General features: G+C 36.5%; 1 protein-coding gene across 1 annotated transcript; it reads left to right on the top strand.

Annotated features, from left to right (window-relative positions):
• The first annotated feature begins 1,940 nt into the window (after positions 1-1,940).
• Positions 1,941-2,441, top strand: LOC147483095 (uncharacterized). Its single transcript, XM_086579489.1, has one exon. It carries the CDS (start codon positions 1,941-1,943, stop codon positions 2,439-2,441), a length of 501 nt encoding a protein of 166 aa, XP_086435615.1.
• Positions 2,442-14,822: the final 12,381 nt, after the last annotated feature.

Below are 14,822 nucleotides of genomic sequence, written 5' to 3'. Positions count from 1 at the left end.
TGGTCATCAAGCACCAATCTGATCACAATGCCATATTGGGAAGGAAATGGTTACACAAAATGCGTGCTGTGCCTAGTACATTTTATCAAGTCCTCAAATTCCCAACTGTATATGGACTGCACGAGATCAGGGGTGATCAGTCCGAATAAAAAAAGTGTAATTTCCTCACAGTAAAGGGAATGATGAAAGGGAAAATCCAAGACACTGGGGGAGTCTTGGAAAATTCCGCTTAGTAGTTACAGCAAGCTTTACCTGCCGATACCAAAATGTAGATACAAGAGCAGGTAAAGTTCACTCAAGAGATGAACAAACATGAAGAACCACCATGGGAAAGAAAAACCATAGAGGCGGTGTAGAAGATTAATATCGGTATAGCAGAAAGTGAGCGTCATACGTTCATTGGTACATAAATGGCTGAAAGTATAAGAAAGGAGTTAGTGATATTCTTGAAAGAGAATCAAGATATTTTTGCATGGTTGATGTCGGATCTCATCGGTATCGATCCAGATATATGTTCGAATAAACTAAATATGGAAGAAAACGCAACTCTAGTGCATAAAAAACATAGAAAAATGAGGCCAATGTATAAAGAAGCTGTGCAAGTGGAGATATAAAAGATGTTAGATAATGGCATCATCAGAGAAGTTGAGCATTCTGAATGGGTAGCAAACATAGTGGTTGTGCCCAAGAAAGATGGTAGAGTTCGAATTTGTGTTGACTTTACCGATGTGAATAAAAAGTGTCAAAATGACCACTATCCCATGCCTAGAATTGATGAATTGGTCGATTGAACGGCTGGTTTCGAGTTGATCAGTTTTTGTGATGGTTATTCAGGATACTTTCAGATTCTAATGGCTATGATAGATCAATTAAAAACGGCATTCGTGGTCAATGGAGGAATATACTGCTTCATTAGAATGCCATTTGGATTGAAAAATGCGGGAGCCACTTACCAAAGGCTAGTGGAGAAGATGTTCAGGAAACTCATCAAACGTATTGTCGAGGTCTATATCGATGATATGGTCATCAAATCTATGAAAGCTGGAAATCACATAAAAGACCTCAACACTGTATTTAGAATATTGAGAGAGTTTAATATGAAGCTTAATCCTGAAAAATGTACAAAGGTTGATGGGGAGAATAGCGACGCTCAATAGATTCATATCCAGAACTTCTGATCACTGTAAGCCACTTTTTAAGTTGCTTAAAAAGAATGCCAAATTCTGTTGGAATGAGGAATGTGAAGAAGCATTTTCTGAATTAAAGAAATATCTGCAAGAAATGCCAACTTTTACAAAGCCAGATGAGGGAGAAAGTTTGCTTCTTTATTTGGCTGTACCAGATTTTGCAATAAGTTCTGTCCTCATGAAAGTAGAAAATGGATTGGAAAGACCAGTTTATTTTCAAAGTAAAACAATGCTTGAGGCTGAGACTCGATACTCGATGATAGAAAAGTATGCCTTGGCACTTTTATTCTCGTCTCAAAGATTGAAGCCATATTTTCAAGCGCATTCGGTGATCGTGATGATGAATCTCCCATTAAAGCAAACTCTGGCGAAAACTGCTAAGTCAGGAAGAATGTCTAAATGGTCTGTGCTAATAAATGAATTTGGAGTTGAGTATCGAAACCACGTATCAGAAAAGAGTCAGGTATTGACCGACTTCTTGGCTGATTTTCCATTTGAGGATGCTAGTTGGGGTATGGAAGGAGAAGAATTCACAATGCTGCAAAAGCCTGAAAATGTTATCGATGCAGACGATCCATGGGCGGGAACAAATGGTTGGAGACTATTTGTCGATGGATCCTCTAGAGGAAAGCGTGTGGCATCGGAGTGGTGTTGGTTACTCTTGAAAATCAAAGGCTCGAGATTGCAATAACATTGGGTTTCCATGCGTCCAATAATGAGGCTGAATATGAAGCCTTAATAGCTGGTCTCGAGATGGCTAAATCTCTCAATATAAAAGAGTTATCGATTTTTCGTGACTCGATGCTTGTGGTCAGCCAGATTAATGGGGGATACACGGCAAAATGTGAAAATATAGTTGATTATTTGAATTTTATAAAATCCAAGTTGAAGAATTCCAGTAAAATAAAACTGCAGCATCTCAATAGAAATGAGAATAGGCACGCGGATGCCTTAGCATATGTTGCAGCGATGCTGGAAAACACAGAGGGTCGTACTCTGCATATCGGAGTTCAAGAGAAGCCAAGCATCGACATTGACAACTCAGCAGTCATGGAAATTGATACACTGGGGGCGTCATGGATGGAATCATACATCTCATATTTAGCTGATGGGAAAGTAGTGGAGGACAAAAATGAGGCCAGAAGAATCAAGTCTGGCGCCCAAAGATATGTATTGGTTGATAATGAATTGTATCAAAAGAATCCTGGAGGTCCACATTTGAAATGCATATCGTATGAGGAAGCGCGCAGTTAATCATTGTTGAGCTTCACGAAGGCGAATGTGGAAATCACTCAACTGGTAGATCGTTGGCCAATAAAATCACGAGACATGGATATTTTTGGCCTCAAATGCGAAAGGACTGTCTTCGATATGCGAAAAAGTGTGTAAAGTGCCAAGTTCATGGGAAAGCCATACATGTTCCTGCTGAAGAGTTATATTGTGTCTCAAACCCATGGCCTTTTGCTCTGGATATTGTCGGTCCGCTTACACCAGGGAGAGGCAAAAGAAGGTTCATATTAGCAGTCACATATTATTTTACAAAATGGGTAGAAGCCATAGCTCTGCAGTATATCAAAGAAAAGGATGTCATAAATTTCCTTTTTGAACGAGTCATATGTCGATATGGATTGCCTTATGCTATTATATCAGATAATGGTCCGCAGTTCGAAGGAAGAAAGGTGAAAGCTTTCTTGGAATCTTACAAGGTTAAGCACTTCACATCTGCGCCATACTATGCTTAAGGTAACGGGCAAGCAGAGGCAACGAATAAGACCATTATGGATAATATCAAGAAAAAAATTAGAAGATAAGAAAGGTCTTTGGGTGGATGAGCTAAACAGTGTTTTATGGGCTTATAGAACAACACCTCGAACAGCTACAGGTGAATCACCTTTTACTTTGGCCACTACACCAGAAAAGGCGTTTATCAACGGTTATATCCGTTACTTATATTTTTACTAACGGTTATATCCGTTAGCTCTGGGGCGTCACTCTCACTTAAGCCAAATTTAGTAACGGATATAACCGTTACTGATAATAATTTTAGTAACGGTTATATCCGTTACTAAAATTCTTTGTAACAGATAACCAACAATTAATGGCCCGATTAAATTTGTCATTTCTAACGGATCCGTTAGTAATAGATGTGTTATTTACTAACTATTGTTTGTAACAGAAATATTTGTTAGTAATCTATAGCCAATAAACAAAAAAAAATACGAATTAAATTTCCTGGGTCAAATTGTTTCCCCTGCAGATTATTCTCTTATAGAGATATCACATACGACAAACTTGATCAACAAATGAATATCCAGAAACAAAACCACCAATCAATTAAACATCCTCAATTAAGTATTATTATGAGAACATAGTCACCAATCCAAATCCCAATTTACAAATCAAACTTACAAAGAATTGAATTCACCAAAACACGTGGGCTTCTTGCAAATCCCACCCCCCGCTTCTTTTGAGACACTAGGAAAGAGAGTCCTTACTCTACTCTTTGTTAGGGATGCCATCACATGACGTACAATTTCTGGAGCAAATGCATGTGGACTGCGTGTTTCAATTTGTTATCGGGTTCCAAGAGCCATATCTTCATATTCAGGTTTGTGAATGCACCCTTGGCATGCACAAGGTTCTGTATAATATATTCCAGCAACTAAAGCACCCACAATCACACTCACAAAAAAGAATCATTCAAAGGCATTAGGCGCCTAAATATCTGCATAAGGCACACAACAAAGAACGTGCAGAAAACTTACGCACAAGTTTATATGAACATCGTAATACAAACGAGAAAGAAGAAAAATCACAAAGCCATTACCCGATTTTATAGGCTGTAGGTCTACCCAGCCCAGTAACAGTTATCCATGAGTCTTCACAAAAAAAGAATCCGACCTCCAATAACAATTGCTACCTAAACCGTTTAAAAGAGGTATTAGATGCAGAAGTGGAAGGGGGAATTGTACATAGAGGATTTTGGAAGTACCTATACACCAAGGCGACAAGCAATTGCAACTTCACTAGAAATTAGCAAGGCCACCTAACAATGTAAGGAAGAAATATCACAATGCAAGTTATTTCAGTCTAGTGGAAGAAAAGTGATTATTTTTTTTCCTTTTTCAGTGTCTTACATGACACCAGGAGAGATGATAAAAAGGAGTAAAAGTAAAGGAGAGAGAATATGCTATTATGAAGCATCTCCTGACCTTCAAATTCCTTATCGTCTTTGACACCCGAAGCATTTGCATGAATATGAGGGTTCTTTGAGGTTTCCTCATTCTTTTCAAACAGTGCATGAGCAATCATTTGGTGTGCAACCATATATAGGTACATTCTGCGGCTTTGGTGCGACTGACTCTCTTATCCCTCCATTCTCTTAAAAAAAAGATCCGCTCACGAGCAGCAAGATAAGCTGCTTCTCTTTCCTCTAGCGTAGTCCCCAAAGATGTTGGATTATTCTTTGTGGCTTAAATAAAGAGAAAAGAAAAGAAAAAGTCAATCACACTGGTAACAAACTAAATTTTGTGAGAAAGATATCATAATCAGGAAAAGTAAGACATTAAAGTACACAATTATGACAATTCTTTAATCACTTATATAAATGGATGCATACAATTTCCAATCTATGTGTTTATACCATTCAGTCTATCAAAGATACAGTACGTTGTAGAACGAAGCTATAAGTTCTACGTAATGCTTGTAGCACATGAAAATGTGAAAAATGACAAACTTTTAATAAGTACGAAGTCAAGCTTCGTGGACATATATTAGGTCGAGTTCAATATTGTTATTTAAAACTACTGATACTAAGCACAAAGAGAAGTGGGAAATGCAGTACCTGGTAAAGCCTTTGTTCTCCTCAACAGTTGATGGGATGCAGCAGGAGACTGATGGTCTGCAATTCCAAACATGAACAAGAAACATTCAAGAAAAGTAATCTATGAACCAATGTTCCATTCGACTGTGGGATCAACATACATTGATGACTCAGGGGATCTCTCTAGGATTAAATGGCGGTCATCTCCTTCACCAATAGATTCATGAGCCAATCTAGTACCAAAAAAACTTCACGGAGTCACTAGAATGATCTTGTAGCAGAGACATATGGGTGAAACAAATATGATCGGCAGTATCAAATAATTATGCAAAAAGATTTAGAAATTTTAAATCTAGCTATAACTTTCAAATATAATTATGATATGAAAATGAAGAAAGAAGTTGGGCTGTAACATAAAAAAAACTTACCCGAAAATGTTCGCCAGGCGATGCAAAAGAAGGCGATTATACGAACTCATTGGTTTCAACTCCAAGATACCATCTAGACTGCAGTAAACAATGTGATTGTAACTGACACTTTCCTTGTAATGACGTAAATAAGTTGAGTCCATATTTACATGTTACAACTACATGAATTCTGAAGGTTTCACTATTTACGATCTCACACAACTCAAAAATGTGTATATCATAGTAATTTCAAAAGATGCCAGAGGAAATCATTGAGCAGACTTTAAAAACGAAAAAAACTTAATGGAAAGAAGACATAGCTGATTCAAATAAGATGGAAATACTATATTGCAAAAGAAGCATAACTAGGAGAAAATCTTTAAATTTAAAACCATAGGGAAAGAAATGGTATGTACCACAAAGCTAGAAAAGAAGACACATTCTTTTCTTCCAAAAGAGCAGCGTTCCAAACTGAAGATGTGGATGGAATATTGTTCCCCAAAAAGACTTAACTATTGGAGAAAAATCAAAAAAGCATTTGGAGATTTTGATATTGAACTTATGAAAAGTTATTCCATATGGAAGACACAACCCACTTAAGGTGATCATTTAGATGTACATTGCCATTAACATTAAATATATATTCCCATAAAAAAAACATTAAATATATTTGAAAAGCATCAAAGAATCACTTCACTGTTGAGAAGAAGATTTGTGTCAGGGCTTATCATTTGTGGTAAAAGAGATCTCAAGGGAAAGTTAGAAAAAGAAAGAAAGTTAAAATCTCTACCCAACAAAACGAAAGCAGTCCAGGTCCAGGGCTTCAATAGAATTTGGATATTTCTAGAACATCTCAATGGAGGAGAGACAGTGCATAACAAGTATGTTACAAGGAAATACTCATTTTATATTAAAATAAAAATAAAAATGATAGTTTCACACCATGTTATAATCTCATATCATAAATTTAGGTCAAACAATAAACAATGCAGGTAGAAGAATCAAGAAATAGGTTATCATCGCAAGCTAACAGAGCCTACATAGTTTACCTAGTATTGTTCTGAAGGAATTGACCATTTTGGTGTAAACTTTTTTTTTTCTCAACTTCATCATTTGATGCTTTGAATCTTTTCATGTAGAAAAATTGGAGAAAACATGGATACATAAGAGTAAATCCGCAGAGTTTTTTTGTACTTTGTTCAACAAATCAGACGTCACTTTCTCAAATTAAAGAGAGTTCAATAGGGAAGAATGTTATATTCATTACATTTTGTCCTAGTTCTAGAGACATTTAAGGAGGACCAAGCAAGCCATTGTTAGCAGCCTCTCGAAAAATTTATCGTAAAAAAGGGTAAGGCACATAGAAAAAATTCATTTTAGGCTAAAGATCATGAACTGTTAACAAGTACGAAAATAAATGGTTTAATCTAGAATCACATAAGTTTTACAGGTAAAGAAAAAAGAATATTTAAGTATGTTTTAAGTACTAATGGAATGAAGATATTAGACTTACTCCGCAGAATACTGAAAAAGATTGATCAAGAATAGTTTGATGTACTCTGACAACTTAGGACTGGCATCAGCAGCAATCCTTGCAACTTTCTTATTCATCTGACAAATCAGGAAACCGGAAATTAATGTTAAGGAAGCATATACTAGGAAGAGCGAGCACATACAAACTATGGAGATCAACATTACAGTGAACATTTTCGACAAGACAGTATACTCAAGCTCTTCTATGTAAGCGCTCATCAAGTTGAACAATGAAGACAATGACTGTTTGCAAGCCATAGACAGAGCAAATGAATCATCCAAAATGCCTGACAGAAAGAATAAAATGACTGAGTTTTTTTATACTGCAGAAGCTAGCCTGTCATAGTGAACAATCATCTTACAAAATCTATCCGTTGGAGAAAGGTGATTGGCTTATATTGCATGTCGGAGTCTGGCTGTAAGTTCATCATCATATTTTACTCTGTAGAAGCCTGTTTGGTCAACATTAAGCTTAATCCATTTTTGGTGGTTATTTGTAGCACTTGTAGAGCCCAGAAGATCCATCATTTCTATAGTTTCTGATTTTGTTTGTAAGAGAAATTTTTTACGAGCATTATATAAACCACAGCATACTATGATTGGGACAATCCATTGTCCATCTCCTTGGGCTCCACTTGTCAAGAATTGAGACTGCAATTTATTACAAAACAATCACAACAGTAATAAAGAGATGATTAAAAAAGAAATGCAGATAAGGTACACATAAAAGGTTAAGCACAAACAAAGTTACAAACAAATGGCATGCCAGAGTAAACATGCTTAATAGCAGCTACTCAGCAGACAAAGAAATCAAACTCGGACGACTGCAAGAGAGTAGGGATTTCCAAGTGAGGGAAGAAGAAGAGGACACACATTGCCGATTAAGTGTTTGTTGAGCTTGACAGTAGCAGGGTCCCGGCCGAAGTAACGAGAGATGAACCCCATGTCCACCTTCTCATCTTCCAACACCACTACTTCTTCTACACACTACTTCGACACAGACGGACACAACAACTTCACAAAGTAACAAGATTTATTATTTTCCAAGACTTATTAACAAAAATCCTAAACATGAAACCCAACACTTGAAAAACTGACTTCTGCAACAATAGCTCCTCAATTGAATTATCCAAAATCAAATTCCCAAACCGAGTGACAATAAGTAGAAAAAATTTCAAGTGAGGAAGAGAAATAACGGTGTACCTCCAATTTTAATCGAAGATCGAACTAGATGCGTCATCTTCATCTTCATGGGTGATATATTTGGAACCCTAGATTTGAATAACATGGAGAGAGTCGGGGTTTGAGAGAGTTCTAGTCGGGTAGAACAATTAATCCTTTATGTTTTTGCCTTTTATTTGCTAGAAAAATAATTAAAAAACAATTCAGAATATAAAAAGAAATAAACTAACGGATAACTTGATAATTAACAATTATATTCGTTAGTTACTTAGTTACGGATATATCCATTAGAAATCCAAAATATTGTCTGTTACAAATTGGCCCTTATGGTGTAGCCTATGGTATGGAGGCAGTAACTCCATTAGAAATGGTGGTATCGACATCCAGAACAAAGATGATAGAGAATGGTCAAAATAATGAAAGAATGGCTTCAGAAGTTCTCAATCTCAAGGGGACAAGGGATCAAGCAAGGCTAAAGCTCGACACCTATCATAGGCAGCTTAAAAAAGCTTTCAACAAGAAAGTAAGAGAAAGACATTTTCAGGAAGGTGACTTGGTATTGAAAGTAGTCGCTCAAGCTACTAAAGAAAAAGGGGCTGGCAAACTAGCAGCAAGCTGGGATGGGCCTTATATCATTCACAAGGTTGGAATCAATGGAGCTTATTACTTAAAAACGGCTGAAGGTGTAATATTACCAAAGCCTCAAAATGTAAGCAATTTGAAAGCATTTTATCAATAAAAAATATTTCAAGTATCATGATGTAATTTTTGTTATCAAGGTTATACATTCAATAAAGATATTGTCATTCTCGAAATCAATAGTTATAAATGTATAATAAATATTCGTATATCTAGAATTATATGATTGATAATAGGTCAAGCAAAAGCCTGGTGATCTGTAGATCTTCATTTCGGTACCAGGTCAAGAAAAATCCTGGTGATCTGTAGATCCTCATCTCGATACCAGGTCAATAAAATCCTGTTCTTGGTAGAAATTCAAGTTCAGGTCAATAAAATCCAGTTCTTGGTAGAAATGTCAAGTTCGGGTAGAAAAATCCTGGTGATCTGTAGATCCTCATCTCGATACCAGGTCAATAAAATCCTATTCTTTGCAGAAATGCAAGTTCAGGTCAATAAAATTCAGTTCTTGGCAGAAATGTCAAGTTCGGGTCAATAAAATCCAATTTTCGGATCAGAATCAAAATATTCAATTCCGGGCAGCAATGTGAGGTGAATTAATAAGGTATGTATTTGTAAGTGATATTTTAATACAAATGTTGATATCAAAATATATTTATATTCAAATATATGTTAAGTATCGATACTGCTTTTAGTTGGAGTGGTATCGAAACTCGTTTTTTATATTCAAATATATGTTCAGTATCAATACTGCTTTTAGTTAGAGTGGTATCGAAAATCGTTTTTATATTCAAATATATGTTCACTATCGATACTGCTTTTAGTTGGAGTGGTATCGAAACTCGTTTTTATATTCAAATATATGTTCAGTATCGATATTGGTTTTAGTTGGAGTGGTATCGAAACTCATTTTTTTATATTCAAATATATGTTAAGTATCGATACTGGTTTTAGTTGGAGTGGTATCAAAACTCGTTTTTTATATTCAAATATATGTTCCGTATCGATACTGCTTTTAGTTGGAGTGGTATCGAAACTCGTTTTTATATTCAAATATATATTCAGTATCGATATTGCTTTTAGTTGGAGTGGTATCGAAACTCATTTTTTATATTCAAATATATGTTCAGTATCGATACTAGTTTTAGTTGGAGTGGTATCGAAACTCGTTTTTTATATTCAAATATATGTTAAGTACCCATATGAAGTATCAATATTTTGTTGATTAGGAGTGGTATCGAAAATGAGATTATTTCCTGTTTAAGTATGATAAATATCATATGTGTTGCATACAAAATGAGATTATAAAAAGCAAAAAAATATATTTTCCATAATTCAAAAGGAGTGTTAAGCAGTTACAAGAGCAGTTGAACCAGCATCAATATTCAATATTTAACATCAAGATCATTTCCAAGAAATAGCCAGATCATTGTATCAATAGTACAATTACAAAGCTTTAAGACAAGGAAACTAGAGCTGGGTGGAGATCTCGTTAGGATTTGTATCAAGCTTTTTCGTCTCGAGAAGGGTATTGAGACCAGCTCAAACCTCTGGATCGTCCAAGCAGCTAGGAGTGCTAATGAAAGAATTAGGATTGAATAATGGGGTAGACATGTTGGCCTCGACAGTCCTAGCAGCATGGGTTGCAGAGTCCACAGCATCAATATCCAAATCCTGAGCAGCAATACTGGAGGGCACCTCGCTCTCGTCATCTGAATCAAGATTGGATTCTTTGATAAGAGCGGCAGGTAGATATGGTCTGAAGCTTTTCATGGTGTCCACACAGTATTGCATGTTATTAGCATAAGCAGCCACTTTGGAATGGGTTTTCTCCAGTTCAGCTTCCAGGTCAATTTTCTCAGCTGCCCTTTCAGCTTTTTCAGTAGCGAGGGAGGTTTTGGTTTGGGCAAGTTCTTTCTCCATAGCCTCAAAAGAGCTTTGCAGTTTCTGGTGCATCGCCTTGTGTTCAACAAAATATTTTTTCATCTCGACGACATGATCTTTCTGAGCTTTATCAAGGTCTTGTTGAAGATTTTCTTTGTCCTTCTTCAATTGTTGATTCTCCTCCCTATAACGGCAAAAACTAGCCATTTCGCTATCAAACTGTCCCACAACATCAATTTTAACCTGGGAGGGAGATATAGTTAATGAATATGGAATAAGTAAATTAAGGGAAGAGTAAAGGGACTGATAGATACTTACGTTTTCAATAGAAGAACAAAGAAGTTGGAATCGTTCATCTATGTTGATTTCAGTCATTGCTGACCTATCTCGAGGAAGTATAGCGTTCAGCACAAGAGCTTCTCCGAGACCTCGTATCGGAGGTTCAGCTAACAGGGAAGCAGTTTTGGGAACTTTGGTGTGATCTCGAAGGACAAGTTTCACCTCGAAATCACCACCTAAGGAAGAAGAATCAGAAGTAGTAGTCTTTGGATTTGATGGAATAGTTGAAGATTTGGAGGGCATATTTATAGGTGCGATGGTAATAGTTTTTGCAGTTTTGCTCGGTTTCGAGGCTGGTGGTGCGGGAATATGGCAAGGTTCTTTTCTTTTCTTTGAAAGAAGTCCGGTGTCGACATTCTTATCTTTGGAAGAAGTGGGAGCTTGGGAAGAACTGCCATCTGTTGGTTTTCCTTTAAGACACTTGTCTAGAGATTTAGATGATTTGACTGGAACTTGGGGAATACGAGATGTCATATCTGTGAACAATAAGCAGTGGTGATCAAACACATCGTTCAAAAGAGGATAATTATAGAAATCGGGAATCTCTTGTTTGATTTGAGGAAAAAGATCTTTAGTCATTTTAAAACCATTAAGCATATATTTAAAATAACATCGAGGAGTATTAGCAGGTAATTCAGTGGAATCAAAAGTTTTTCTTAATACTTTTTCAGAGGAACAAGGTTGTAAGGGACATGGAGTAGTTTTACATGGCATAATAGATTGGGGAGGTAAAGAATCTTGACCTCGAAGGATGGTACTTTTTAAGAAGTATAAGGGAGTGACATAGTTGTTGATATTTGGAAGATCGACTGTTAGTTTTGGATTGCCGTATTTATCAGCGCCAGTTCGAGCAGTGATTTCCTCATCAGTGCCTCTTAGAAGATCTGTTACTCTAGTGGATTCTCCAAGACTTTTCATCGAGGCTGGTTTTGGCACTAAAACAAAGTCGCAACGATAGACCAATCAGATAGCAGCTCCGAGATGGAGGAGGGATAGGATGTCGTAAAATAACGTACCTCTAGTGTTAAAGACAGGATGTATCAAGGATGGAACAACGATCGCAGTAGATGATTCCCATTGACCAGATATGACGATAGGGTATAATGGCCATCTGAAATCACTATCTCGATTTATCCTTATGATGCTTGCGCGGTTCATTCATTTTTTGGGGTAAAAATAACCACTGGGTTCTTTTATACCATGTTTGTTCTTCTCATTATGTTCAAGAAAGGAGTAGTGTTTTTGGATATCGATAAGACGAATTCTTTGGGATGGCCGGATATTGTGGGCAAGGTGAGAATTATAGAAATTACAAATGTACAACAATCTCCAAAAATTGCCTATGCCTTGGCCAGGAGAAATGGCCAGGTAGTTCAGCACTTCTCGATCGAGGTTAGATAGGAGAAGGCGCAAGCCAGCAGCTAGTTGCCCAACAGTAATAATGGTGGTTTTGAGTTCGCCACTTTGGCATCGAGTTCCTTTTGTACCTCCAGCGTAATGTCGAAGATGGATAGAGTCTTGTATTTGGTAGGCAACTCTAACTATGTCAAAGTTGGGTCTTTTTGGGAAGTAAGGGTTTAGACCACTACTCCATATGCTATGATCGTCCATAACTTCGCGATCAGAGTTAGATTCCACGGTCTCGAAGGGATGGCAAGCTAAGCCATCAGCCAGATACGTGGCACGCCATTCTGGTTCGTCAGTCTCGTTCCTTTGTGATGACGAGGCTGAAAAGGATGAGTTGATTCGAGTTGCAAATTCAATACTTTCGGTTGACATGTCGGTATCACTAGAAACAATAAATTTTTTATTAGAATTATATCTTTTATCTGAGCCACTATCGCTATATCTAGTATAAATATATAATATATTATTAATTAAACGCGTATCGAAGTCTCTTGGGGATAATGTCGAGTTTCGAGGTGAAGAACTGTGTGTCGATAGCATGCGTTCTTGACGTTGAAGCTAGGATTGTTTCAAGAGGGTGCGTTTAAAGTTAACACAAGTTTTTCTCCTAGCCATACTGTTAAAAATTATAATTCAAGGTCTAGTTAGTATAGAGATACACAAATAGCACGTTTAAGCTCAAAACCCTAATCCTAATTTTTAGTGATTTAGAAAGAGAAACAGGTTTAATTCATCAAGAAAATTAAAGACAACGACGAGTTTATTTTAGAAAATCATATATTAAGTGTTTATGTTGACTAACCTAACAAGTTTGCAGAAAGTTTTGATGATAGAGACAGCAGAACAATCCAAGTTGAAGCTTTTTCAGTTCGTTAATGGTGGTGGGGTTTGGAGTGTCTCAAGTTTTTGTGAATAAGTGAAGAGAGAGAAAGTGATTGGAAGCTTTTATATCTAATATTTCGTGATAATTGTTCATTTTTCAGAGGTAACCGCTTGATATTTTGAAATTTTGAATTTTGAAAATTTTAAATTTATGTTGGTTCTCGAAACATTCAAATTTTTCATGATCGAAATTTGAAAGTGTCGAAAGGGGGCGATGTCGTGGGAAAATATCGTCAACCTGATATTCCAGCCCATATATCGTGACAAATGAGAAATATCGATGTAAGGGTCGATATTTCGCAATTGTAGTTTGTATGTTGCAGGTCTAAGCGGGAAAAGAAGGAAGAGAAAGAGAAGGGACACGTGGCACAAGCTGATTGGACAAAGCTGTACTTACAACACTATATAAAGACTAGAAAAGGAAAAAATGATTCCATTCCAAAATCATTACACAAAATCTGTAAAACAAGAACAAGAGAGAGAGAAAAAGAGAGAGAGAACTATAACCGATATTATTCTTCAAAAACACTCATTTGTAGTTCAATTGAATCTTTGCTTTTTCATATTGAGTTTCTTCATTCTTATTAGATTTAGTTAGTTTCTCTGATCACTACAAGGGTAGCTTGTAACTTAGTGACAATGAAGATAGCACTTGCTACCGAGATTGTTACTGAGTTGTGAGCTTCGGACGGAACCTTTTTATTCCGTCTCGTGTGTTCTTTTGAAATTTTTTGTTTGTTTTTTTTTCCCCGGACAGAATGAACCACCATATTTTTCCGACTTTTTTTTGTTTTTTTTTTAAATTTCGGACAGGATGTTTCATTCCGGGCACGTTTTTTCAATTTTTACGTTTAGACGGAATACAACATTCCGTCCGAAGTTTATAGTCACCTCTGCATTGGGCAACCATTGACATCTTTTCACCATAAAGATAGCAAAGAGGAGAAATAGTCCTACGTGGAGGTGAAAAATTGTTTCTTGCATTGGGAATGCTCTAATAAACCATGAACCCCAAGTCAAAACCCTCTGTAATTATTGTCACAGCCCGAATTTCTAAACAATTGCAAAGTGAATATTTGAAATATAAATATCTCAAACATCACTCGGTTTAATTGTCTAAAAACCCAGGCTATGACGGGGTGGATACAACACCTGTCCAAAACCTAAAACCCACATCATACAAGAATCAACTTAAATTAAAATAATCCCAACAATTTTCCACCATCACTTTATTAAGCTATCTCCCGTCCAAACAAAACATAAAACAGACTTTCTGAATAATAGTCCTCACTACCATGTTCTCATGTCATGCAAAAAAATATAAACTACGTTATTACATCCTTTCAATAAGAATCAGACCTAATAAAAGAACTAACGGACTGCTCTAGGCAAGAATCCAAATCACACGCCGCGGTTCCACTGCCTTCCACCTATGTTCCCAAGAACACACCCATGTTACCAAAACAAAGCAAATATGGGTCAGCAAAATGGAATTTGCTGGTATGAGGAGACTAACCACATAAACATTTCCAATCTTTA

This window comes from Coptis chinensis, chromosome 8 (assembly GCF_015680905.1).
Source record: "Coptis chinensis isolate HL-2020 chromosome 8, ASM1568090v1, whole genome shotgun sequence".
Lineage (NCBI taxonomy): Eukaryota > Viridiplantae > Streptophyta > Magnoliopsida > Ranunculales > Ranunculaceae > Coptis > Coptis chinensis.
Note: the sequence above shows the minus strand (reverse complement) of the source record. Positions and strands in the feature narration are given on the sequence as shown.

Excerpts from the sequence above, each read along its gene's own strand:
- LOC147483095 (XM_086579489.1), top strand. The coding sequence starts at position 1,941 with ATGGCTAAATCTCTCAATATAAAAGAGTTATCGATTTTTCGTGACTCG.